Here is a 26682-nt window from a genome sequence, read left to right on the forward strand (position 1 = left end):
ACGGCTCGGCTAGACACCAGTTGGATGCGCTCGAGCGCATTGAAAGGCGTGCCAAGAAGCTCATCAATGATGATGCGCTTGTGGAGGCCCGGCTTCAAAGCCTTGAACACAGGCGCAAGGTCGCAAGCCTTTCCGTTTTTTACCGGATACATTTCGGAGAGTGTGCAGGGGAACTGCACAACTTGATTCCCCTAGTCCTTTCCATCAACGAACCACAAGACAATCGGCGAGGCGTCACCGTTTCATGGTGGATATCCCACCCACTCGCACGAAGCGCTTCGCTTCAAGCTTCTTTGTGCGAACTGCTAGGGAGTGGAACTCCTTGCCGGAGTCTGTGTTTCCTGATGGGTACAACCTGGGTGTCTTCAAAGCCCGAGTGAATAGGTTGCTTATGGGCAGACGTGCTCCACCGTAGGCCGCATCATCACTTACCATCAGGCGAGATAGCGGCCAAACGTCGGCCCATTCAATATAAAAAAAAAAAAAAAAAAAAAAAAATATGCTTTGTCATACTTATAAGGCAGTGTTAAAATACAACATTATGTCATCATTTCACTGACAAATGTTATTTTTTACGGCAATGATGTCAATATACCAAGTCATTCGATATTAGTCATCACTTTTATGGTACTTGAACATATGTGGATAGACCTCTTGGCCTTGAAATAAGTTTTATGATCCTTTGGCATACCCAATGGCAACTATAACCGAGAAATTCGGTAACTCATAACCGATCTTTATGATATCACATCAACAGCCTATAAGTAGCCGGAGCTGCGGACTACCTAGCGGGTTTATCGGGGCTCCGGTTCGAAAAGCAGGAGTAGGAACGGGGTGGTTTTAGTCAGTAACAGTCTGACACACCCTCTCGCCTTGCCCAGGGCGAGAAAAGTCATTGGATGATTTTCCCCCTCAAAAAAGCCTATAAGTAGCCACTGCTGACTAAAGGCCTCTTCTCACATGGAGAAGGTTTGAGCATTAATCACCACTCTTGCTACCAGCTGCACAGAATACTGACTCCGTCAAAGAATTCCACTCCTTGGCAGTTCGCACAAGGAAGCTTGACAATCGAAGCGCGTCGTGCGAGTGGGTGGGATATCTACCATGAAGCGGTGACGCTTCGCAAATTGTCTTGTGGTACGATAATGGAAAAGACTGAGGGTTTAGGGAACAGAGAGTAAAGTTTCTTAACACAAGGTGGACCCTCCGACTATACGAGGTGATCGTGTCTGGCGGGCTTTCTACCCAACCAACAGGGGCGATGGCCCAGGGTGACAAATTCTGGGGTGCGCCAAGGTCTGAAGTTGGAGTCTCTTGCCTCTCCTGGTGCAAACCCTCAGAACTGTGCTCTACGCTCTGTGCATATGCATATTTTTTATTGAGGATTTTTTTTAGATGGTTTTTTTGAGGGTTTGTGCTTACGCTTACGATTGGTGCAATACTTCTACTGCCAAACCGATACGCGTCATTACTTGGGATCAGCAAAAAACTAACACTTGATATTGCTTCCCTCAAGTGGGCGCCACAATATTTTCGCCCGGGGTGTCAGTGGCCCTTACGCCGGCACTGTCTCTGAGTCAGTTTTGTTACGGACACGTCCATCAAGACAAAATCGAAAGTATACCTAGGTAGTCTACAGCGTTCAATAGCTTGCGATAAATACTATGTTATCTAGAATAGAATGTTATCAATTTGAATGTATAATTAAAATTGAATAGTTCAATGGTTGAATGAACCGGTTTTTTTTTATTATCAACCTTGACATTATACACTTAAAGTTGGAACTCGTTTAAACTAGTTTTCTAATACTAAAAATAGATATAGTTACCTACTGGAGACGATACAATTCTTTATAATATTTATTACTAGCTTCTACCAGCGGCTTCATCCGCTTTCTCGTGGAATAAAAAATATCCTATCAACCAAGTCAGCTCATACCCTGTCTGTATACCAAATTTCATCAAAATCCGTTTAGTAGTTTCAGTGTGATTGACTGACAAAACTAACCATCTTAAAAAGCATAGCTTAGTTAAGTCCCTTTCCACCAGTGCTAAGCTATGTGTACCAATGAATATAATTGGTGGAAGTCAAACGCATCCACTGCAACGTAGCATAGCAAATCTCTGGTTGAAAAGCAGCCTAATGCTTCAGCATGAATAGATGGGATCGACCAGTGATACCATGGCTTCACAGAAAACCGACGTGAACAATGCTTGCGTTGTGTTTCGTAGCGTGACGTTTTCAGAGGCTGAATTTCTCCCCATTCTCCTAAAATACCTAACCCTCCAAAAGGCCGATAAATCACTTATAACTTTTTTATAAAGGCAAGCGTCCACAAACTCGCGTCGTACGCATCGTACGCATTCCGTATGACGTCAGCAGCACGCATCGCATGCGGATCAGTGGACGCAGTTGTATGAGTTTCTAAACAAGACAAACTAAAATCCGTTGCGTGCGATGCGTACGATGTGGGCTTGTGGACGCTTACCTTTAATCTTTAGTGTTGCCCTAACTGATTGATCTGGTAAAATGGGGTGAATAGAAACTCAGGGGGTGAATAGAAACAAATTTTTTATTAGGATTATTAGTTTGTTTTCATATTTTTGGTTTTAATAATGAATTAATAAAAAATATTTAAATGGTGTAAACACAACAAAATGTTGTTCCTATTCACCCCCGATTTGTTTCTATTCACCGCGTTTTACGGTACCTAATTTTAGCCGGACACAATGTCGATGATTCGAAACAACGGTATAAAAATGTTTAATTAAATAAATAAAACAGTATTCAGCAACGTCTTTGTTTTATCAAAAAGAAAGTGACAGGGTATATAGATACGACTACTAGTTACTTAAAATATTAAACAAATATTTTGGAAAACTTTTTATCTATGTACAGTAAATGATAAAAGGTATGTCTACCTAATGAAACGGCTATTTATAGTATTCGAATGCTCATATGACGCATAGGTACATAGAGGTGTAAGTAGTGTAGGTATAGAAAACATAAATATGTCTTAATTTCAACCACATATTTGTAATCATCTTGGCTGACAATATACGAAAAATTTGCGTAATAGGCCCAGTAGTTAAGTCAAAAATGCATTTTTCTCTTTGAGCTACAAAGGAGCACGTCTGCTCATAAAATCGGCATCGGTTGATCGATTGATGTGGTAGTTTTAATTGATCGACGGGTACTGGTCAACTAGCTAATCAATCGACGTTGATCAAGCGGGTGGCAGGTGGGCAGTAGGTAACTCAAGCAGCTCGCTCTACGTAAACTTATCCACTCTACCTTCGATCGACAATCGATCGATCGATTCTATCAGACCAAAGACTTTGACTTATTAATCCATTCTACCATCGATCGACGATCGATCGATTGGTGTGGTAACACCCTTAGGCAGTTGTCCCACCAACGGCGAGTGAACGACTAACTATCGGCTATTTTCTCGCTCAAGAAACGTACAATAGATATACTTTCCGTGTAAACAAAAGAGATGCATATACAAATAGTTGATCGCTGACTGTTCACACTGCCGGCGAGTGCTCGCTTCACTTGTTTGTTTTTGTTTTCACTCGTTTTCACTCGTTTCTAGTTCTAGCTCTACTCGTTACTCGTTCATCGTTGCCGGTGGGACAACTGCCTAAGAAGATAGATTCGTGCTATTACCATAAAAATCTTTATTCTGCAAATAATAATTATACCTAGTACTTTCAAAATAAGTACTTAAGTACTTAGTAATATCTCTAATTAAATATGCAGTATAGGTTGATGACTCCCGGTGACTTTGAACGCATTTTTTATTGCTAATACGTTGGTGAAAAGTGGGTGTTACTTTGTTCATGTGCACCTCTGTCCACCCCTTTGAAGATTGACGATATAAATATGTTATTATTCTAGTGTAGACTAGCTGATGCCCGCGCCTTAGCTCGCGTGGATTATTTCAACTTATTCATTAAAACCTAATTTGTAAGCTATTTATATAAGTAAGCTATAATATTTTGATATGAGTAAAGTTTTTTAAGTCGGTATAAAGTGGCCTAAGTTACTCCTTAATACATCAGCTACCTGCCAAGAAAAGTCCCGTCAAAATCGGTCTAGCCATTTTAGAGATTAGCCAGAACAAACAAACAGATAGACAGACAAAAATTGTAAAAAATATTATTTAGAAATGTATGTATCGTATGTATATTAATATGCATGTAGTAAATATCAGTTATTTGAATATTAAAAACAGACACTCCAATTTTATTTATTAGTCTAGAACTTAGAAGTCTAGATCGTTATTCTTGACCTATGTCCTATGACTTCAAGGATAATTATTATGCACTTTGTTATTATAACTATTAACAATGGTCTATGCATTATTATCTCGATTTAGTACAATTTTTGTCTGTCTGTCTGTTTCTTATGGCTAATCTCTGAAATGGCTTGACCGATTTTGACGGGACTCTAATTGGCTTTTCTTGCGAAGCCTAGGTACTCAAGTGGAGTCGCCGCGTCTGCGCACGTTGCTCATGAAGAAGAGTCCCTATGTGACTCGAAAGTAATAGAGCTTTTCTCCATTAATGAACGTGAGTAAACCGTGATTTTTAACCAAAATTCTGTCAGAAGTTATTATGCTACGCGAACAAAGTCGCAGGCAACAACTAGTATATGCATAATAAAAAATAGAAGTAAACACCTAAGTATTTAATATTAATTCCCTGACTGCCTTTGTCGAGTGCAAGTGCGATTCTCGGGTACGATTCCCGGCTCTGGCAAAGTATTTGTTAAGCTATTTTCGCTTTTTCTAAAATTTCTCAGTAAATATGTCCAGTATATGGCAGGCAGGTTTAGCTCATCTCTTGTTACATGGGAGGTACATAACACATGGTGAAAAGTGGCCAAACACATCCACAGCAACATAGCATATGCTTCGGCACTGCTGGGTCGGCTCGACCGGAGTGATACCACGGCCTCACCGAAAACCGACGTAAAACAACGCTTGCGTTGTGTTTCGTTGTGTGAGTGAGGTTACCGGTGGCCCAATTACCCTTCCCAATCCACGATTCCCCAATGACGCTTAAATTCCTAACCGCCAAAGAGCCGGCAACGCACTTGTAACGCCTCTGGTGTTTCAAGTGTCCATGGGCGGCGGTGATTGCTTACTATCAGGTAATACGTCTGCACGATTACCGGCGTGTTTCATAAAAAAGCATCTCTTATTCTTATATCTGTACCTTATAGGAAGCGTGGGTGATGACGACACATGTATCCATCCAGTAACCACTATAAACTGACCGCTGTATATACAGAAAGATCATATACAGCGAGACCAAGATAGGATGGTTATGTTCAACTTGATTTGTTGTCTTCTGTACAAAACTGGTCGTTTTACGTTATTTTGTTCCCGTGAACTGGTTTGAAGTAGTTAAACCGGTTGTGACAGGAACAGTGCGCTACCCAGCGTTCAGCTTTTATCTTAAGGTAACGTTTGTGAGATGAAGTAAAAGTATTGAAGAACATTTTCTATTACGATTTTTATGTATAGGTACAAAAATTTAAATAAATTTTTAAATTTAAATTTTCATTAATTAATTTTAATTTTAATTTTTTTTTGTTTTTTAAATTCTTTTTATTTCCTACTTTTTATTTATCCGTAACTTTATCAGAATAATTATTAAGTAACCAAGGGTCCTATTTTCATTGCATAAATTTTGATTAATTTACTTTTCTTGTACATTTATGAAATTGAGTGGGGCAGGATCTGGCATTGTCATTTATATCAAATCAATAGACTATTTATTAGGGTGCTTTTTCACCAGATATGTTCTATGTTACGTTGCTGTGGATGCGTTTGGTTTTCACCAATCATATTCATTGGTACATAGAGCTTAGCACTGGTGGAAACGGTTTTTTATATGGAAAGATGCGTGCTATGGGTGGCTTCCCTGCCATCGGGACATCGCATACTCGAGCTGCGCATCTTCGCGTACCGTGAACCTAGTTCGTTTCCCGCACGGAGCAACTCTTTATGTGATCCACAAATTGTTGTTCCGGGTCTGGGTGTCATGTGTACGTGAACTTGTATGTTTGTAAACGCACTTACGACACAGGAGACAATCCTAGTAAGAGGCAACGTTTTTTATATAAAAAAAAATATCTTAATTATTGTGTTATGAGCGTCTAGCATAGCTTGAAACTAGTCGAGTACCTCGTCAAACAGATACGTGAGTAAGCCGATAACACAATAATTAATTTAGTATGTCTCACAAAAGTTATAAATATAATAAAAAAAATCTTATTATAACCTTACAAAGTTCTTTACTTATTAATCTGTGGTTCTACGCTAACTAAAGATTTATTTATAAGTTGATTACTATAAAGAGTCGTCCTTATGCGTCAATGCATTGTGTACTGACCATGTGACCGTCACGGTACTCGACTGGAGGGTACAACAAATGATATTTACATAAACACATCACGGTATAGTTTATTTTTGCAGGGGCAGATCTCATTGGTATTGTAATAATAAGCAGTAGACATAATTTTACAATACAATAATTTTAATCCCTTTACTGCCTCTACCTTCATCAATAATTAAAATTCTTACCACTCCCTAATCTTTCAAAAAGTCAGTCTAGTCTTTAGCAATTCGGCTCCGGCTCGAAGGGCAGAACTAGGAACGGGATGGTTTTTAGTTAGTACGCTCTCTCTCGCCTCGCCCAAGGCGAAAGAAGGTAGTGAATGATTTCCCCCCTTAAAAAAAGAGATACGTCTCTCATTATGATCATCATCATCATCATACCAGTCCAGTCCAGTTTCACACACTGCTGTGTTAGGCTCCCCTTTTCCAAACATATCTGTTTTCAGCAATTCTGACGATATTGACTACCTAACGTATTTTCAGATAGCGGAAGGCTTTCCTAACTTTGACCACCAAAAATCTTCTCCAATTGTCTTGGGTGTATAATTTATAAACATACAAGTTCACATATAAGTGCATCACACCCAGACCCGAAGCAACAACAACAACAGTGGATCACACTGAGTTGTTCTGGGTGATAATGGAACCCGCGACGCATTGCACAGGAGCCAATCGGCCACCCACTACGCCAACCACAAAATTCTGGACATTACTCGAAGAAAGATGAAATATTTTGGTTTTATAATCCCGGTAATAATTTATTAGTTAGTATACGGGACTTTATAACTGATTGTTATGCGTCCCGTTACGCGGCGCGTGCGCTCCGCTGGTCATAACTGCGCTTGCGTCTATTCATGTGTGTACGGTAAGACCGGGGTAATATGAGGATTAGAACTGTATGCGTAAACGCGTAGGCATAGACACATAATTAATACATAACTGAAAAGTATAATAAATAAATAATTATTAGGATAATCTATTTATTCACATTCACGAGTTTCTTCTGTGTTGTTTTTTTGTGATATAAGCCGGTAAATGAGCAGGCAGGGGTTAGAAATTTAAGGGTTGTTGGGTTCTGTAACCACACTCACACAACGAAACACAACGCAAGCGTTGTTTCACTTCGGTTTTCTGTGAGGTCGTGGTATAACTCCGGTCAAGCCGACCCATATTATAATAATAATTTTCATACCCCGTCATCATCCCTAAATTCTTAATAGTTTAAGAATTTAATTATGCAACTCGGTATAGGTACAAAATACACGGTCATCCGTTACTGTTTTTAAAGGTGGTAAAATCATCCAATGACTTCTCTCGCCTTGGGCGAGGCGAGAGTGAGTGTCAGACTCTCAGAGACATTTAACAATAACTCAAACTTTTCCTTAGTTACGATTTTGTATCGAAAACAATTTCTAAGAACTGGGTTAAGTAACCATTAAATTACTCTGAATTTGGCAGTTACTGACTAAACACCACCCTTTAGTTTAGTTCCCAGCAAAAACCAAGTAATTAATAACAAAACTAAACCGTCCATTACAAGTTACCGACTTCGAGAACACGTGTTAAACGCATGTATTTATATCCTGTGACGTCATATCCGGATATATATGGGTTTTACGGCTCAAATACTCGCTGCAAGTGTGTGGTAACTGGCTATGAAACAGCATTACTGACACATATTTGGGACTAAAACTGGAACTGGGTTCTGAAGCGCGGTTTTACGCGCTGCTCGGCTCCTATTGAGCGTAGTGTGATGTTTTTAGCTCTATAGCTTCTGCCAGTGGCTTCGCCCGCGGTCCCGTGGGATACAAAGTGTCCTATGTGTTATTCCAGACCATAATCTACACCACAAACACACAAACATTTTTGGCGAGAGGGAGTGTCAGACTCTTACTGACTAAAAACCACCCCGTTCCTACTCCTGCTTCTTGAGCCGGAGCCCCGGTAACCCGCTAGGCAGTTCGCAACTCCGGACTGTTACCATGGCTGAATTCGTAAACGATTTTTTCCCGTAGCTTTTATGACACACTCGTGTCTGCATTATATCCTATGCTTTATTCCAAACTATAATCTACACCTGTTCCAAATTCCATACCGATCCCTTCAGCCATTTTAACGTGATTGAGTAACAAACATTTTCAGAAACACACAACATTCGTATTTTATAATATTATTAGAAAGACGGCCTTCCTCGATAAATGGACTATCCGACACAAAAGGAATATTTTAATTAGGATCAGTAGTTCTGGATATTATCGCGGCTAAACAAACAAACTCTTCATGAGAATTTTTTTTTTTCATCATTACAACCCATAAAAGGTTTTGAATACTTTCATAACAAAAAAAAACAAACTCCTCAGATTACAATATATAAAAACCGACTTCCGTCCACCGACACGACCACCGGCAGTGTCATTTGCTAATTGCTTCTTCAAACTATGCCGATATCGGATTTCATCACAATCTGGTTAGCGGTTTAGAGAAAAAGGGGTGACAGATAAACAAATAAACTGCTGTAAGTAAAAGTAAACGGTACCTATTGTATACCTAAAATAAAACTGAGGTTTAAAGCTGCTAAGCGAAAAGGTAAAACATACCTAAGTAAGTATTGTACAATACTTACTTAGGTATGTTTTACCGGATTATAGAGATGATGACGGGATATGGAAATAAAAAATCTTTTAGTCCATCAGTTACAAGTGTGTTGCCGGCCTTTTGTATTTTTTTAATTTATTGGTTCTCCACGGATACTTGATCCTTGTCACACAATTTTGCCTTTTGGGAAAATTGTGTGACAAGAAATTGAAGATGGTTAGGATTCGAGGTTTGAGAAGATTTGGGAGTGAGTTAACTGGGCCTCCGGTAACCTCAATCACACGACTAGCCTTGTTTTACAACAGTTTGCTACTGCAGTTGAGCCGGCCCATTCGTGCCGAAGTATGGCTCTCTCATACTTATAATTACGAGGGCGGGTCAATAAGTCCGTGACTTTTTGAATAAAATACAGGATTACGGATATTTTTTGATTTTATTTTTCAACATACTCTCCTTTGAGATCCACATACTTTGTCCAAAGACTCTCCTATTTTTTTATCCCTCCCAAAAATGAGATTTCCCGAGGTCATCAAAATAGGCATTAGTTTGTGAAATGATTTCATAATTGGACTCAAATCTCTTTCCACCAAGCCACTTCTTTAAGTTTGGGAACAAGAAATAGTCACTTGGGGCTAAATCCGGAGAATAGGGTGGATGAGGTAGCAATTCGTAGCCCAATTCTTGAATTTTCGACATGGAAACTGCACATAGTGTGCACCCTTGCATTGTCCTGTGAAAAAGAACTTTCTTCTTGTTCAAATGCGGTCGTTTTTTTTAAACTTACATTAAATTGACCCAATAAGTTGGCAAAATATTCACCATTTATTGTTTTACCCTTTTGAAGGTAGTCCACATGGATAATGCCGCGTGCATCCCAAAAAACGGTCGCCATAACTTTATTGGCTGACAAACCCACCTTGGCCTTCTTTGGGGCCGATTCACTCCGAGAAACCCACTGTTTTGGGTGGTGGTGTGTTGTAGTGGATCTATGTTTCGTCCACGGTTATGAAACGATGCAAAAACTCTTCCATATTACGGTTGAACAACCCCAAACACGCTTGCGAAGTTGTCACACGTTTGCGTTTGTGGTCGATTGTGAGCAATCGCGGCACCCATCTTGCGGAATGCTTTCTCATAGCCAAGTGATCATTTAAAATTGTAACCACTGAGCCATATGAGATGCCTATGACTTCCACAATCTCTCTCACTTTCAACCTCCGATCGGTCAACACCATATCGTAGATTTTTTCAATGATTTCGGGTGTAGAGACGTCAATTGGGTGTCCAGAACGTTCAGCATCTTCCGTGCTCCTTAGGCCACAACGAAATACTGTGAACCACTTTTTTACCATTGAAATTGATGGTCCAGAGTCTCCATAATATTTATCAAGCTTAGCCTTGGTTTGCGATAAAAATAATGCTTAATGAGCACACGAAAATCAATTCTTTCCATTTTCTTTAAATTACGCGGTAGTATGCTCAATCAAGGGCTCTCAAAGACAAACCTAAAGCCGCAGCTTCTTCAAATTTTGCCAGAAGTTAACTGATAGATGCCTGTTGACAGGAGCAGTGTTTCCCTTTTAATTAAATAACAAGAAATAAAAAAAGTCACGGACTTATTGACCCACCCTGGTATATCACTGATTATTTGGGAGTAGACAAAACGATAGCTACTTTCCACTTAGGGAAATGAGGCCGAATATCGACAAAAAGTACCTAATAGTAAGTAAGTAGGTTAGTTTTTCGGCGCGCCGTCTAGTCGCAGTAGTCGCACGATCATGCTATATTATGTTTCCAATGACCACGCTTGGGAGAATAGGTTCCGCTCTGAATATTGTGATTCAATAATAATCTAGTTAATGCCTACTTAAGTGTTTGGCTTTAAGTCTACAATTACAATTATAAGTGTGGGAGAGCCATGCTTATTGTCAGGTATCCGGAGCTGCGGACTACCTAGCGAGTTTACCGGCTTAAAAAGCAGGAGTAGGAACGGGGTGGTTTAGTCAAATTACGCCCTTCCCCAATATTCCCAATCCCGATTCCCCAACAACCATGTTTTTTTTTTATGTTAAATGGGCCGACGTTTGGCCGCTATCTCGCCTGACCCCCAAAAAGCCGGTAACGCACTTGTAACGCCTCTAGCGTGTCAGGTGTCCATGGGCGGCAGCGATTGCTTACCATCAGGTGATCCGTCTGCTCGTTTGCTGGCTTATACCATAAAAAAATATCTTCTGAAGTTCTGATTTCTTTCTTTACGGTGTCCAAGACTGTCTAAGTCACTAGAACGCGCGCGGACTTCAGTGTTCCGGTGATTTCATGGTTGTATCTACTGCAGATCCTGGTGCACAGGAGTTGCATCTTAAACCTCCGGGCCACCAAGACTAGTTTTCAGCATTAATGGAACAATTTTTAACACTTTAATCGCCACGGGAGTCACCGGTGACCGACGTTAGCGGAGGATTTGCCTTCAACAATTTTCTATTGGCAGTCAAAGACTTAAGAAAAATATGAAACTCGAGTGAGTCGTTCTACATAAATAAGTAGGTACCGTTTGGCAAATATCAGTATCTACGTATAAAATCACTGGTTGGTTCTATAGGCAATAATCTAAGCACCAATGACAACGGTACTTTCTCCAGTCACATCTAGGCTACGGAACAGCTTGTTCAAAGTCTACATCAAATATGTATATAAAGACTAGCTGATCCGGCAAACTTCGTTCGCCTTTACATTTTTTCTCACCTTTGAAACCTTCTTTTAAGTTAGCCCTCAAATTTGCAACGCCTGAAAAAGGCAGTTAAGATGTACTTAACATTTAAATTAAGACCTGTAATACCTACCTTAACGTGCAAATAAATATTTTGAGTTTGAGTTTCTCTGGACTTCCCCAAATAATTCAAGACCGAAGTTTACCGAAACGATCCATCGAAATTCGTTCGACGAAATTCGTTCTCGAATTTTAGCGATACTAACGAACAGCAATTGATTTTTTAAGTATAGATAGTATAACACCAATATGGAAGGTTTTTTTAAAGGGGGAAGCTCATACAATCACGTCACCCGCCTTGGGGCGAGGCGAGAGGGAGTGTCAGACTCCTACTGACAAAAAACTACCCCGTTCCTACTCCTGCATTATTATTATTTTATTTTTTATTTTTTTATGGAACAAGCCGGCAATCGAGCAGACGGATCACCTGATGGTAAGCAATCGCCGCCGCCCATGGACACTTGCAACACCAAAGGCGTTACAAGTGCGTTGCCGGCTTTTTGGGAGTTAGGAATTTAAGGGTTGTTGTTCGGGAATCGGGGATGGGGAAGATTGGGAAGGGGGGAATAGGGCCTCCGGTAACCTCACTCACACAACGAAACACAACGCAAGCGTTGTTTCACGTCGGTTTTCTGTGAGGCCGTGGTATCACTCCGGTCGAGCCGGCCCATTCGTGCCGAAGCATGGCTCTCCCACACTTAAAAATTTCCCTCCCACACAATTTCGAGCCGGAGTCTTGGTAAACTCGCTAGGTATTCCGCAGATCCGGATTATAGAAGACACAGAAGACAGTCGCACTTGCGACCACTCGACCATTTATGCATTATTTATGCATTTTTTTATATAAACGTAAAAGTTTTTAAATTGTGAATACTTAGGAAAATAACTATCATACTTCGATAAACAGTGGATGGGGCAATGGCCCAGGGCGACAAATTCTGGGGGGCGCCAAGGTCTGAAGTTGGAGTCTCTTGCCTCTCCTGGTGCAAACCCTCAGAACTGTGCTCTACGCTCTATGCTTATGCATATTTTTTCAAAAAACTAACACAATATTTTCGCCCGGGGTATCAGTGGCCCTTACGCCAGGGCGATAAAGAGACAACTTTTAAATGGCAATGAACCGTCTGGTAGGTATACATTTACTTCAATGATTCTAAAGACGGTACTGTAAAGCGCATAGCTAGCTTCCTAACTCCTTGGTCTTTAGTCAGTAAGAGTCTGAGACTCCCTCCCGCCTCGCCCTAGGCGGGGAAGCCGCTAGATGATTTTTCCCCCTCAAAAAAAAGCTTTAAAACCGGAAGTTTCTGCCGATCCCTTTAGTAGTTTTGACGTGATTGAAAGAGTTTGTTTTTTGAACGAGCCAATCTCCGGAACTACTGGTCCGATTTGAATAATTCTATTTGTGTTGGATACTGCATTTATCGAGGAAAGTTATATGGCTATATAACATCACGCTACGATAAACAGGAGCCGAGCAAAACGTATTGAAACCGCGCGAAAGTAACAAGTAAATGATAAAACTATTTGCCAAAGAACTCAACTCAACCACAAGCTTTTAACCAAGTATTTTAAGATAGAAAAACAAACATATAAACGTAAAATAGTACTTTACCGCCATGTTTAGTATCCGGGCAACAGTTTACACGCACAAAACACTATTTTAAATATATATTTGCACTTATAAACACCTTAAATTCACTTGTATAAACAAATTTTTTACGCGGAATGGTAAAACTAATTCGCGGTATTTTCGGACGCACGGCGCAGGCGTGTGCGTTCGCTTCGAATTTCAAATGAACTGACGCGACGCGGGATGGATTGTCTTGCGTATGACGTCACTGTAAAACTAAGTAGTGTTTTTGGGAATGTAGCGTTTTAAGCGCTGTAATTGAGATCAATTTTAATATTTTTATGTAAATTAAGTGTTAGTTATAAAGGTTGGCAGATAACTTGGCAAGATTTTGTTATCATTTTTTCAAGAAAATTACTTTATTAACTAAAAATACGCGGACGCGTACGTTCATTAGTCAGCGCAACGTCGTCGCCGCGTCTGCACACGATGCTTGTGAGGATCAATCCCTGTGCGATTGGCGGAACTTTCTTATTAATAAAAAAAAAAAAAGGAATTGCCAAGTTACGTGCCTAAGACTATACCCGTATACAGGGTAGGTGTTTAGTAAAACAACCTTCTTTTGGGGCGTTTATTTGTTCATTTCAAGGTGTTGCAGTATACGTACCGCAATTTGAGAGGGGTTGGTCTCGTTCAAAGCAGTAGTAGGAACGGGGTGGTTTTTAGTCAGTAAGAGTCTGACACTCACTCTCGCCTCACCCAAGGCGAGAGAAATCATATGTTACATGACTTCAGGAAATATCATACGATATTCCCTCCTGAAAAATAGGGGAAATCTCGTAGAACGTTACCTATATTGCGTTACAAGAGGGGGAGGGGTCAAAAATCCTCGCAAATTGTGTTACGTAATACTTGATCGTTCCCTTTTTGGTACTGATTGGGACTCGATGATTTTTTTTTTGTTTTTCATGAATATTTAAGCCTCAGTAACAGTACGGAACTACGGAGTTTTGTAATGTGCCTGATGCGGCTATGTATGACAATCGGTTCATCCCCTGTCAGATGTAAGACAGTTTGTCAGTGAGTGCTGCTGCCCAGGGGCCTTAGTCTGCTATTACAATTGTGTCAGAATGGTCGATCACTGAGCAGTGCGAGAGGGACGGAGCTATACAACCTACATAGTTCCTTCATAGCAGACTAAGGCCCCAGTTATAGTCAAACGACTACCCCGATAGTTTATTACTATATTAATTATTATGTTATAGGCTTACTGTTTGACGAGGAACTGTTTGGTCAGTAGTAGCGGTACAATCGCCGCGTCGTGTGTTGCGGAATGCTGCTCATGAACATTAGCCTCTAGCATGGCTTGAAACTAGTCGAGTTAGTTGTTTTTTTTTTTTGCCGGGGAAAATCATCCTATGGTCTGTTTAAAAAGCACCCCGTTCCTTCTCCTGCTTTGAGCCGGAGCCCCGGTAACCTTTTACGTTGTCCGCAACTCGCGTGAAGCGCTGTAGCGGCTTTACGGTAATCTCAAACGGAGGTGTGCGCAGAGGCATGTCCGTTGACGTCACACGTACGTGTGATCTGTCTATGTGTGTGTGAGCCGTGCCTTTCGCTACGGTACTTTGTTAAATGTTTTATATTTTAATCGTAAAGTTTGTGAGTTTGTGTGTATGTTTGATACTCAATTACGTCAAAACGGGTAAAGGGATCGGGATGATATTTGGAACAGGGTTAGGTTGTGGTTTAGAATAACCGATACGCTACTTTTTATTCCACGGCAATGCGGGTGAAGCCATATACAGATGTTAGAAATATTTTGTGAAGACTTGGCTGTCTCATTGCAAATATAATGCAGGTTCGATACCAAGTATTTAGCGTCATTTTTTAGTGTAACATTTGTTAACTGTTCAGGATTTTTATTAATATTAAAAACGATTATACTTAAAATTAAACACAGGAACATATACTTATTTCTTTTAGATACTTATTCATTAATTTATTTGTAAAAGTTCACAATTAAAATATTAATTATTTTGTTATATGAATACATTTGATATGTTTCTTCAAGTTGGAATTATTTGAGAATGTCTGAAACAAAAAAGGTAAAATATATTAATCTAAACATAAATAAAAATGAATCGCCAAAATGTATGTAGGTACAGTCGTACATTTGGTGCAGTCGTTCAGTAGTTATGCGCAACTACTGAACGTCTGCACCAAATTAGATGTTTTTGTAAATGTATTCTTTATAGTCAGTAGAAGGCTTGTAGGTACCTATAAAAAATATATAGAAAAGACTTGCTGTTCGTTAGTCTCGCTAAAACTCGAGAACTGCTGGACCGATTTGGCAGATTTCGGTCTTGAATTATTTGTGTAGGTACAGGGAAGGTTTAAAAGGTGAGAAAAAAAGTTGGAGGCAATACAAGGTTTGCCGAGCCAACTGTTATAAAGTTTTCACACAAGCCCTCAAGTAATAAATGTGTCAAATATGAATCTCTTTAAGCTGATAAACAGAATTAATCATATCATTTGGTTTGTTAATCAAAGCGATTATAGCTTTCATTAATGTTATATGTATATCATCATCTGTGATATCATCAAAAGCCCGGGACAATTCTCTTTTTTTAATCGGGAAAATCATCCAATGTCATCTCCCGCCTTGGACGAGGCGAGAGGGAGTGTCATTAAAAACCACCCCGCCTGCTCTTCAAGCCGGCGCGGCACCCCGATAACCCGCTAGGTAGCCACAGTCCGGATAGCTGCCAACTGGAATTGTATTTCCTAGTGATGAGCAGTTTCAAACCTTCTCCGTATGAGAAAAGGTCTTTGATCTGCAGTGGGCACTTGTAAGCCAGTTAACGAGCAGACGGATTACCTGATAAGCAATCGCCGCCGCTCATGGACGCACGAAACACCAGAGGCGTAACAAGGGCGTTGCCGGCCTTTTAGGGGTTAGGAATTTAAGGGTTGTTGGAGAATCGGAGATTGGGAAGATTGGAAAGGGAATTGGGCCTCCGGTAACCTTACTCACACAACGCAAGCTTTGTTTCACGTCGGTTTTCTGCTCGGCCGTGGTATCAATCCGTTCGAACCGGCCCATTCGTGCCGAAGCATGGCTAAGGATGTGAGGTAAGGTATATAAAAAGAAACCTGGATCCCACGCTTGCATGACTTCAGACTAGTACAATACAATAGTACATCTTACATTGTTTACTCACAAAACAACATGGATCATTACAAAAACGTTAATAATGGTCACAAGTTATCCTCAAACGCAATACAACGTTCCGCTGATGTAATCAAGTGATGTCACTATAGGTGATTAATTATTTATTACTTAGAATTCTCAGTACCTATACTACCAACGTTTAGCAACGTCACCCCGTTTATCCCCGAAGGGGTAGCCAGAGGTGCTCATTACAACACGATGTATGACGACATCGGTACGCATCGCATGTAGGCATTGCCGATGATGCGGTCCGTACGATGCGGATCAGTGGACGCAGTTGTATGAGTTTCTATACAACATAAACTAAAATCCGTTGCGTGCGATGCGTACGATGCGTACGATATGCGAGCCTGTAGACGCTTATCTCTAGTCACAAAATATAAACAGATGTCGATAAAGGGGTGCAATAAGTGTAGTTTCGTTGTTGATTTTCTAACGCTCATACAACGGGAATCTTGAACTTTCTGCTTCGCACAGCAAAACTGTGGAATGAGCTGTCTTCAGCGGTATTTCCAGACCGATACGACCTTCAAACCTTCAAGAAAAGAGCGGATTCCTTTTTAAAAGACCGGCGACTTTGACTCCTCCGGTGTTGCGGGTGTCCATGGGCGGCGCTGATCGCTTACCATCAGGTGACCCGTCTGCTCGTTTACCCCCTATTCCATAAATAAATAAATAAATCGTGTTCATACCTTATCACACTGTGGACACTTGTATTCTGTATCATGTCGTGAATTGATGTGAGAATTCAGTAACTTTTCAGTCGAAAACTCTTTTGTGCACTCCTTACATGGATATCTGGGAAAAAGTACTGCATTTAAATATCTTCCTTTTTAAGATTAATTACATAGTATACTATTATTGTCACTTGTGTCAGCAGTTCGGCCACGTTAGGAAACATTGCACGGTTAAAACACCCACCTGCGGTAATTGTGCTGAGGCGCATGAATCACACGACTGCCCTCATATAAATAATAAAAATTTTATTCCAACATGCGTGGCGTGCAAACGTTTCAAAAAACCTCACGACCACCGTTGTGGTTCGCCCGAGTGTGGCACCTACAAAGCTAAACTCGAACAACTCATATTAAACACCACCTATTAAATAATAATATGGATAGGTTGACTATAGGGCAACTAAATCTACATAACGACAGGGTTGCGACGTCCGAGTTAGACAAACTAATAGTCGACTATCAGCTTGACATTGTACTTGTTCAAGAACAGTATCAAAATGCCCACTTAAGGCACAGGGTAGTGCAGCTGAACAGTAGGTCGCGAGCTGGAATTTACGTCACGAGATCATCTAATTTCACAGTAACATCTATAACTAATTTAATGACGTCACACTGTGCCGTGGCGGAGATTGCCTCAGAAAACTTTAAACTTTACGCTGTGAGCTGTTACTTTCAATATTCTGACTCAGTTACTCCTCACATTCATCACCTCCGTCACGTCTTGCAGTCGCTTGCGGGCTCCAAAATTATAATTGGCGCCGACGTTAATGCGTCTTCATCCTTATGGTATGGCAAAGTTAGGGCTACTGACATGGAGCGGCGTTGTGCCGTTGAAGAATTCATTGCCGAAATGAATCTCTCCATACATAACACCCCTGATGCACCACCTACTTTTTGCAGCCAAATGGGCGAATCTTGTATTGACGTCACACTTTCTAGTTCGGACGTTAGCTTGGATAGGTGGCGTGTCCTACCGGATGCGTCATGTAGTGACCATCGCCTGATCGTGTACGAATTTGTCTCGGGATTACCCCGGGGTCCAACGCTTTGCAGTAGTGGCTTTAGATATAAAACTAAGGGCGCGGACTGGAACTTCTTTAGCTTATTATTTGCATCTCAGGCCACAGACTTCACTCGCAAAGACCTTTCGGCAGAAGAAGGTGCTGAAATCATGTCGGATACTTTTACTTACTGTGCCGACATTGCGTTTGGTCGGGGATCCTTGACCAGTACGCGCAGATGTGACTGGTGGAATAATTATCTAGTCGAACAACGTAAATGTTTTCGTAAAGCGCGCAAACAATTAAATAGACTAAAAAAACGTAAAGTTACTGGTTTTGCATTTGATGAAGCATTGATTGCGTTTAGAGTTGCCAGGTCACGTTATAGGGCTTCAGTGGAGAAAGCTAAGGGTAACCTGTTGCGGAGAGTAGTGCAGAGGCTGGAAAGCGAGGGTCCGTGGTCGCCTCTGTACCATGAGTTCAAAGCCAATAGATCCGTCGATCTGGCGTTCGTACAGAACATAAAAGTCAACAATGTTCACACCACTGGTATTGAGGAGACAACGGAAGTTCTACTCGATGAACTCGTCCCTGACGATGTATCCGAGACAGATAGCGATTATCATCAACAGATTAGGTCGTGGGCGGCTATACCACCCAATTCACCGGTGTCTGATCTACCTTCCATCAATGAGCTCGTAACTGTTATTAAAACGTTGCCTATGAATAAATCGTCTGGTGAGGATAAAGTTTCAAATAAAATGATAATAGAAGCGTGCAAATCTGCGGCTGACGCGATCCTGTCTGTCTTTAATCGTTGTATAGCGGAGGGCGTCTTTCCTCATATATGGCGACGTGGATTCATTCGCATAATACCTAAGAATGGAAATAAACCACCCGATGACCCTAAGTCATACCGGCCTATTACGCTTTTACCATCATTAGGAAAACTTCTTGAGCGGCTTATCGTTCCTCGTTTGCTGCCCGGTGGACCGAAATTTCACAATAATCAATTTGGTTTTACTGTGGGTAAATCTACTGTAGACGCAGCTCTCTCTGTCCGAACCATAGTGACTTCGTCTGAGCACAAATATGTAGTAGGCATTTTTCTAGACATTTCCGGTGCCTTTGATAACGCGTGGTGGCCAATGCTACTCCTTAAACTGAAGGGTCGTGGTTGCTTTAGTAACATATACAAACTATTATACACTTATTTTCTTCATGGTTCTGTAAAACTGAAACTTGGTAATTTTTCTCGGTCGAAGTCGTTGTCAATGGGATGTCCTCAGGGCTCGGTTATTGGCCCGTATCTGTGGAATTTAGGGTTTGATGACTTGCTCGCGACCCCCCTTCCTTCTGGTTGTACGTTGACTGGATATGCGGATGATGGCCTTTTGTTAATACAATCAAATACTCGAGCCGGACTAGAGAATTTAGCTAAGGACTGCCTCAGTAGGATCTCGCGATGGGGCGAACGTAATCGATTAACTTTTGCACCCCATAAAACCTATCAATTATTGCTTAAAGGAAATTTGAAATCATGGCCGTCTATTAAATTCAATAACGTTCCCGTCAAACGTAAGGAGTCGGTTTGCTATCTCGGTCTAGTCCTAGAAAAAAACTTTTCTTTTATTGAACATATTAAGACTATTAGTGAGAAAGCCAAAAACAATTTCTATGCGCTCACGCGAATTTCGAAGGCTACCTGGGGTCTCTCTTTTCTTACGCTCAGAACCATCTACGGAGCAACCTACCTGGGATGCGTGAGCTACGGGGCACCAGTGTGGGCTGATAGGGCCACAATAGGCGCGGTACGGCGAAAGCTTCTCCAAGGTCAGCGTCTAGCCTTGATCTTTCTGTGTAAGGCTTATAGGACGGTTAGCACAGAGGCCCTACCTGTGCTCGCGGGACTACTTCCAGTCGATCTTGAGGTGCAGCGACGTGCTGCCATGTACTATAATGCGAGACCTAACTTTTCCGCAAACTTTCTAGCACAACGTGATCGAAGCAAAATTGATAGATTGCTCAAGCCTTTAACGGACGTCTGGGATGAACTTCTGACTGAGTGGCAGTGTAGATGGGAATCTTCTACCAAGGGCCGCCACCTCTATCAATTCTTTCCATCCGTGCATGAGCGTCTGGAGAGGACATGGTTGGAGGTGGATCACTGTGTTGCCCAATTTCTTACTGGCCATGGCAACTTTAAAAGCAAATTGTTCTCATTTAAACTCGTTGATTCACCATGGTGCCAATGTTCGACAGCGGAGTTGCAACATGAGCAATCCGCCCATCACATACTCTGGGAGTGTGGTCTCTGGCAATCTGAGCGTGACACTATGTTGGATAATTTAATTGTTTCATCAGGTGTAGTTTATTACACGGACCTTGTGGAGTCTCGAGCAAATTTCCGTGCGTTTAGGCGTTTTTGCCATAATAGGTATGGAAGCAAGTATAACAGCTCACGCATAGGACCCATTTAGTATTAGCATTTAATATTTTAGTTTTAAGTAAAATTTCCGTGGTGCTTGGCGACTGGGCTTCTCCCAGTTGTGCAGTCTCTTTTGTGCCTTAAGGCTTAAGTCATCCTGTCTCCTGCATTAAATTCACCGAGGGAAGTGGAAACTATCGTTTTCTTTTCTTCTCCTCTAATAACATCTTCTGATTTGTTTCGTTGCGGGATCCAAGACAGTCATTCATTTCCCTGGGACGCGCCGGACTTCAGTGTTCCGGTGTTTTCATGTTTGTATCTACTGTAGATCCTGGCTTACAGGAGTTGCAGCGGTATGGGAGGTTGTGGCGGGCTTGTCCCATTAAAAAAAAAAAAAGTATACTATTATTAATGTAAAAGTTTGTTTCGATGTTTGTCCGTCAATCACGCAAACGGAAATGAGCGGTCAGAAAACGGACGTGAAACAACGCTTGCGTTGTGTTTCGTTGTGTGAGTGAGGTTACCGGAGGCCCAATAACCTCCGTTTCCACTCTTCCCAATCTTCGATTCTCCAATAACCCTTTAATTCCTAACCCCCAAAAGGACGGTAACGCATTTGTAACGCCTCTGGTGTTTCAAGCGTCCATGGGCGGCGGCGATTGCTTACCATCAGGTATTCCGTTACAGACACCCTGTCTGTATACAGAATTTCATGAATTTTTTTTTTTTTGAGCAAATATATTTTTATAGAATTTAAAGAAAATATGCTACTCACAATTTAGAACTCGAAACAGGATATTTACCATATTTTTCTATTTCTATGAGTTTCGGATATTTCGGCACTGTTGCAAGCGAACTCAGTTCATCCGTGATCATGGCGCTCATAGAAATAGAAAAACACGGTAAATATCCCGTCTCAAGTTCTAATACTACTACAGTGTTAGTGGCCATGTCCGTTTAAAAACTTATACTCACAATTTATTCCCCACAGTCGCATGTTTCGCCGACACTTTAAAATGTCGTTTCAAACTCTTCTCAGACTTATAGTAAATGTGGCATTCTACGCAGTAGTGCAGTGGGTCCTGTGTGTGCACCGCACTGTGGGCACGCAGGTTCGATCTTGTTGAGAACGAGCGTGAACATTGCAAGCAGGAGAATGGCTTTATACCGGAGTGTGATCTGTAATAAATAGATATTTAATATTATAATATTTTTTGGTGTGGTATTTGTTTTTTGATTGGGAAAATCATCCTATAAATTCTCCCGCCTTCTCGGGCGTGGCGAGAGGGAGTGTTAGACTCTTACTGACTAAACACCACCCCGTTCTTTCTCTGTCTGCTCCTCCTCTCCTCCTGCTTTTTGAGCTGGAGCCACGGTAAACCCACACAAAGAGCTGCGGACTACCTAGCGGGTTTACCGGGGCTCCAGTTTGACAGGCAAGATTAGGAACGGGGTGGTTTTTAGTCAGTAAGAGTCTAACACTCCCACTAGCCTCGCTCTGGGCCCTCAAAAAGAAAAAATGGTTTCGATTCTCGTGTCAAGTAAATTAAGTTTTAGAATTCTTGATGTTTGTCCTGAGGGGCCGAGTATGGATAAGTTTTTTTTGTCTGTCTAGATAACTTTTGTTTAGCAACTGAAAATGTTTTGTAAAACCAGAAAAAATATACTATTTTGCCCGATCCAGGAATCGAAGCCGAGACTACAACAAAGCAGTTAATGCAAACTCAACTATTTCGTATCGATCTAATTAAAATTCTACTGGGGGTCATAAGTCTTTTAGGGATTGGTTAAAGTTAGTTGGTTAAAGTAGTAGTAAAGTTGGTCGTTTGGGGTCATTAGACATTATTTTATAATCAAAACATCTAGTATCGTTGTAATTTAAATTATATCGGGGGTCATAACTCTTTAATATGTTTTAGGGGTCGCTTAACCGTTTGGGGTCATTAGACATATTTCGTAATAATAGTGACGTAAAAAAATTACCTGATATGCACTTTCAAATGGTGTTTACTCATGAATTTCTTGCCACATTCAGCACAGCAGTATTTCCTCTCAGTCTTATGTAGTTTCATGTGGATTTTCAGAGAATGTTCGTTGCTAGAACAATTGATTATATTATTTGTTTTTTTCATAAAGTTCTAGAGACCGGATCATCAGTCAACCCGCATTGAACAAGCGTGATGATTAATGCTCAAACCTTCTACGTGTTAGAAAAGGCCTTTCACCATCAGGTGATCCTTACCAGCTCATTCTAAAAAAGTGGCCTTCCGCGCTTACGTGCAGGACCGGGCAAGGGGTTGCGGGTTCGATTCCCGGATTGCGTAAAGTATTGTTGGGTTTATTTCGGTTTTCCGAAAATTCCTCAGTAGTATAGAAATGACAAGGACATGGGACTTGTAATACAAATTGTAAAAAGTGGATGTACTTTGTACATGCCATTATATGCACCTCTGCCTACCGCTTCAGGAAAAAAGGGGTGACGATACAATCAACCGTCACAGGCTATTAAAGTAGGAACTTACTTGAATATTTTAGAGCATTCCCTACAAATGGTTGGTTCGACAATCCCGCCACACTTGGTCCTATGCGACAAACATTGGGCCCAACGTTTGCACATATATGAGCACCGTAGACACTTGAATCTCCGTCTGTGTGACAATCTATGTTGGGTTAGTACATCTTGAGACTTAAAGTGTAGGGCACAGAGTACACATTTGTAGGGGCCTGATAGCTGAAATCAAGTGAAATATTATTAAAGGTTCTTTCAGTAGCAGTGTGATAATCACCGCATCGTGTGTCGCGGAATGCTGCTCATAAATATCCTCTAGCATGGCTTGAAACTAGTCGAGTTGTTCGTCAAATAGTTACGTGAGTAACCCGATAAATTCTTGACTTGATGCGACATGCAGTCTTAGGGAGCTTTTCCACCAGAGATGTGCTATGCTACATTGCTGTATGTGGGTTTGGCTTCCACAAATCATATTCATTGGTACACATAGCTTAGAAGCGGTGGAAACAGATTCAGTTAAGCTATAGGGAAATGTGTGCTATGGATGTTTTTCTGCTTGTCTGTCTGTTTGTTTAGGCTCATCTCTGATATATCTGGACCGATTTTGACTCGACTTTCATTTGTTTGGAATGGCTTATCTCTAAAAAAGCTAGACCGATTATGACGGGCCTTTCATTCGTAGGTAGCTTCCGCGCGGTTTCACCCGCTCTGCTTGGCTCCTATTAGTCATAGCGTGATGTTTTATAGCCTAAAGCCTTCCTCGATAAATGCACTATTCAACACAAAAAGAATTATTCAAATCGGACCAGTAGTTCTGGAGATTAGCGCGTTCAAACAAACAAACAAACAAACTCTTCAGCTTTATAATATTAGTATAGAAGTATAGATAGTATAGATTAAAATATTCTATTTAAAAAATATCAATAACCCAAATTCTATCAGAGTCCCTATCAGAGTCAGAAGTCATTATACTACGCAGACGAAGTCGCGGGCAACAGCTAGTTAGTAATTAAGCACTTCTTACCTTAGTATGCCTAACTTTATGATCATCCAACACATCTTTAGTCAAAAATCCCAAACCACACTCTTCACAAGCAAATTCAAAATCCTTACATTTCGCCTTTTTCAATTCAACCTCTTTTAATTGCTCGTTTATGTCCAAAAATATAGTTTCAAAATTATATTCTTTATAATCTACATCTTGTTTTTTATTTTTATTCTGTGCAACTGTCAATGTCAAATCATTTTCAAATATGGAATCTTTCGAATTGTCCGTTACTTCAATCTTCGTAGCTGTCAATGTCAAATCATTTTCAAATATGGAATCTTTCGTATAATTGTCAGTTATTTCGTGAAATTCGAATTGTGTGTCATTATTTATTTTAGCTTGTTTAGTATCTTTAGATGAATATATTGCTATTTCATATTCTTCTATGTCTGTCTCTTTTTGTTTTTTTGTCATACCTTCCTTGGGTGGTATGTCTATACAAAAATTTTGTATGGTATTTAATGTATGTATGCTTTTTTGTTTTACAGGATAATTGGGAGCAATCTGAAATTAAAATGTTTAAATATTAGGTACATAGGTAATTTAGTTGCCTGAGATATAGCAAGTGAGACTTTCAATCGAAATGGTTTAATTAAAATAGGGATGAAGTCGGGGTACGAAAATTAAAAATTCTATTTAGTCCGTTACTTAGGTAATGAAAAAATATTAGACACGTATTTTTTTTATTTTGTCATATAAGATAAAATATGTATCTTATATAAAATGAATCAGAGTTTAGGAGTGGGAGCTAGCCACGTCACTATTGAGTATAAAACGTACTCAAAAGTGAAGTCACGCGATATTTTAAAACGATATAGTTTCAGAGGTATTGGTTTCCGTAAGAAAATAAAAAATACGTGTCTAATGTCTAAAAATGCCAGACGGAACACACAGAAAACCGACGTGAAACAACGCTTGTATTGTGTTTCGTTGTGTGAGTGAAGATACCGGAGGCCTAATTCCCCCTTCCTAATCTTCTCAATCCCCTACTTCCCAACAACCCTTAGATTTCTAACCCCCTTTTGGGGCCAGCAACGCACTTGTAACCTCTGCCTCTGGTGTTTCGGGTCAGGTTTCCAATCATGGGCGTGGGTCCATCGGCGGCGGCGATTGCTTACCATCAGGTGATCCGTATGCTCGTTGACCGAATTTTTTACATAAAAAATACGTGTTTTTTTTTTAATAAATCGTGAATTATTTGAAATAATCTACCCAATTATTACCTGAGTCTGTAATATTTCTTGTGATTTCGAAGCTAAATTCAGGAGAGCCATAGTTCTTCTTAATGTGGCTTTACACCACATACAAAGGAATAGTGTTTCATTGAAGTTCTGTAAAAAAAATATTATGATTGAGAACTATTTTACCCACTCATGAACACAACAAAACAAAGTGAAACGTGAAAGCGGTTTCGATTCGGTTCCCGGGTCAGGCAAAGTGTTAAATTTAACGAAAAGCTCATTGGTCGAGTGGTCACAAGTTCGACTGCCGAGCGAAGGGTGGGTTCGATTCCCGGGTCGGGCAAATATTTGCTGGACTTTTTTCGGTATTTAGAAAAATTCTCAGTAGTATAGAAACACGGAGCCTGGAATTGTGCCCAGTATATGGCAATAAACTCAACCCCTATTACATAAGACATATAAAATAAATAGTGAAAATTGGGTGTACATTGTAATTGTAGTGGCATTGCAATGCAGTCCTGGCGATGATCGCGGACCGGATGGACTGCCCATATATACGGCACTGTTCGAATAGGCATGTTGCCGTCGGCAGAGCCTATTAAATATAAGTATTTTTAATTATTATTATTATTTTATTGTTAATTGTAATTGTGTTTTTATTTATGTAATTTTATTTGTAATTGTGGTGTATGAGCTAAAGTTGCTTGAAATAAATGTATTTTATTTATTTATTTATTTATTACCTGCCGCGTGCCGTAATGTATACCTCTGCAAGGGTAGCCCTTCGGGGATACAAAACCGTCCTGACACGATGATTTAAATACAGAAAAAGCTCAGTGTATGTAACACATATTAACGAAATATCTATATATAATATAAGAGGTTATAATAAAACACGAAACTACTTACTTTTAAAGCCAAAATTTGAATGAAAAGTCTGGAATAGCACGATGAATCGGTTATATTATCACTTTCTTTAGTTGTTAAGCAAATTCGACACGTTAACATCGTGTTATATTTTAACTAAATTCTGTTAAAACAATGTTTATACCGGTTTTGAACACAAACAAATTCAATCAGCTGTTTTAGCTGTCAGTATCAAATTGACAGATACATTATTTTATCTCAAAACTCGACGTCCAACGCACACGCTCATTCAGGCTAGTTAAAGGTAAACAACATTGAAAAAAATTAAACATGAC

At 40.4% G+C, this 26682-nt stretch overlaps 2 protein-coding genes across 2 annotated transcripts in view; both read right to left on the reverse strand.

Annotated features, from left to right (window-relative positions):
• LOC118281238 (solute carrier family 2, facilitated glucose transporter member 1-like) overlaps nucleotides 1-13584 on the reverse strand; it is a 29821-nt gene extending 16237 nt beyond the window's left edge. The window contains exon 1 of the mRNA XM_050700951.1: nucleotides 13387-13584. Coding sequence (XP_050556908.1) covers nucleotides 13387-13392 — 6 coding nt within the window. The 5' untranslated portion in view covers nucleotides 13393-13584. The remainder of the gene's footprint in view (nucleotides 1-13386) is intronic.
• A 1727-nt stretch (nucleotides 13585-15311) lies between these two features.
• On the reverse strand, nucleotides 15312-26555 carry LOC118280848 (zinc finger protein 160). The gene is made up of 8 exons (XM_050700950.1): nucleotides 26390-26555; nucleotides 25523-25630; nucleotides 24276-24803; nucleotides 23265-23473; nucleotides 22726-22839; nucleotides 21718-21921; nucleotides 17269-17374; nucleotides 15312-15435 (listed from the first exon to the last, which is right to left on the reverse strand). Exons 1-8 carry the CDS (start codon nucleotides 26486-26488, stop codon nucleotides 15376-15378), a joined length of 1428 nt encoding a protein of 475 aa, XP_050556907.1. The 5' UTR covers nucleotides 26489-26555; the 3' UTR covers nucleotides 15312-15375.
• Nucleotides 26556-26682: the final 127 nt, after the last annotated feature.

Source organism: Spodoptera frugiperda, chromosome 19, assembly GCF_023101765.2.
Source record: "Spodoptera frugiperda isolate SF20-4 chromosome 19, AGI-APGP_CSIRO_Sfru_2.0, whole genome shotgun sequence".
Taxonomy (NCBI): Eukaryota; Metazoa; Arthropoda; class Insecta; order Lepidoptera; family Noctuidae; genus Spodoptera; species Spodoptera frugiperda.

What these genes read in the sequence shown, in the direction of transcription:
- LOC118280848 (XM_050700950.1), bottom strand. Translation starts at nt 26,488, where the DNA reads ATGTTAACGTGTCGAATTTGCTTAACAACTAAAGAAAGTGATAATATA. An exon ending in AAGAAATATTACAGACTCAG is followed by an intron (nt 24,804 to 25,522) that starts GTAATAATTGGG and finishes TTTTAATTTCAG; the next exon opens with ATTGCTCCCAATTATCCTGT. An exon ending in GAATGCTCTAAAATATTCAA is followed by an intron (nt 22,840 to 23,264) that starts GTAAGTTCCTAC and finishes CAATTGTTCTAG; the next exon opens with CAACGAACATTCTCTGAAAA.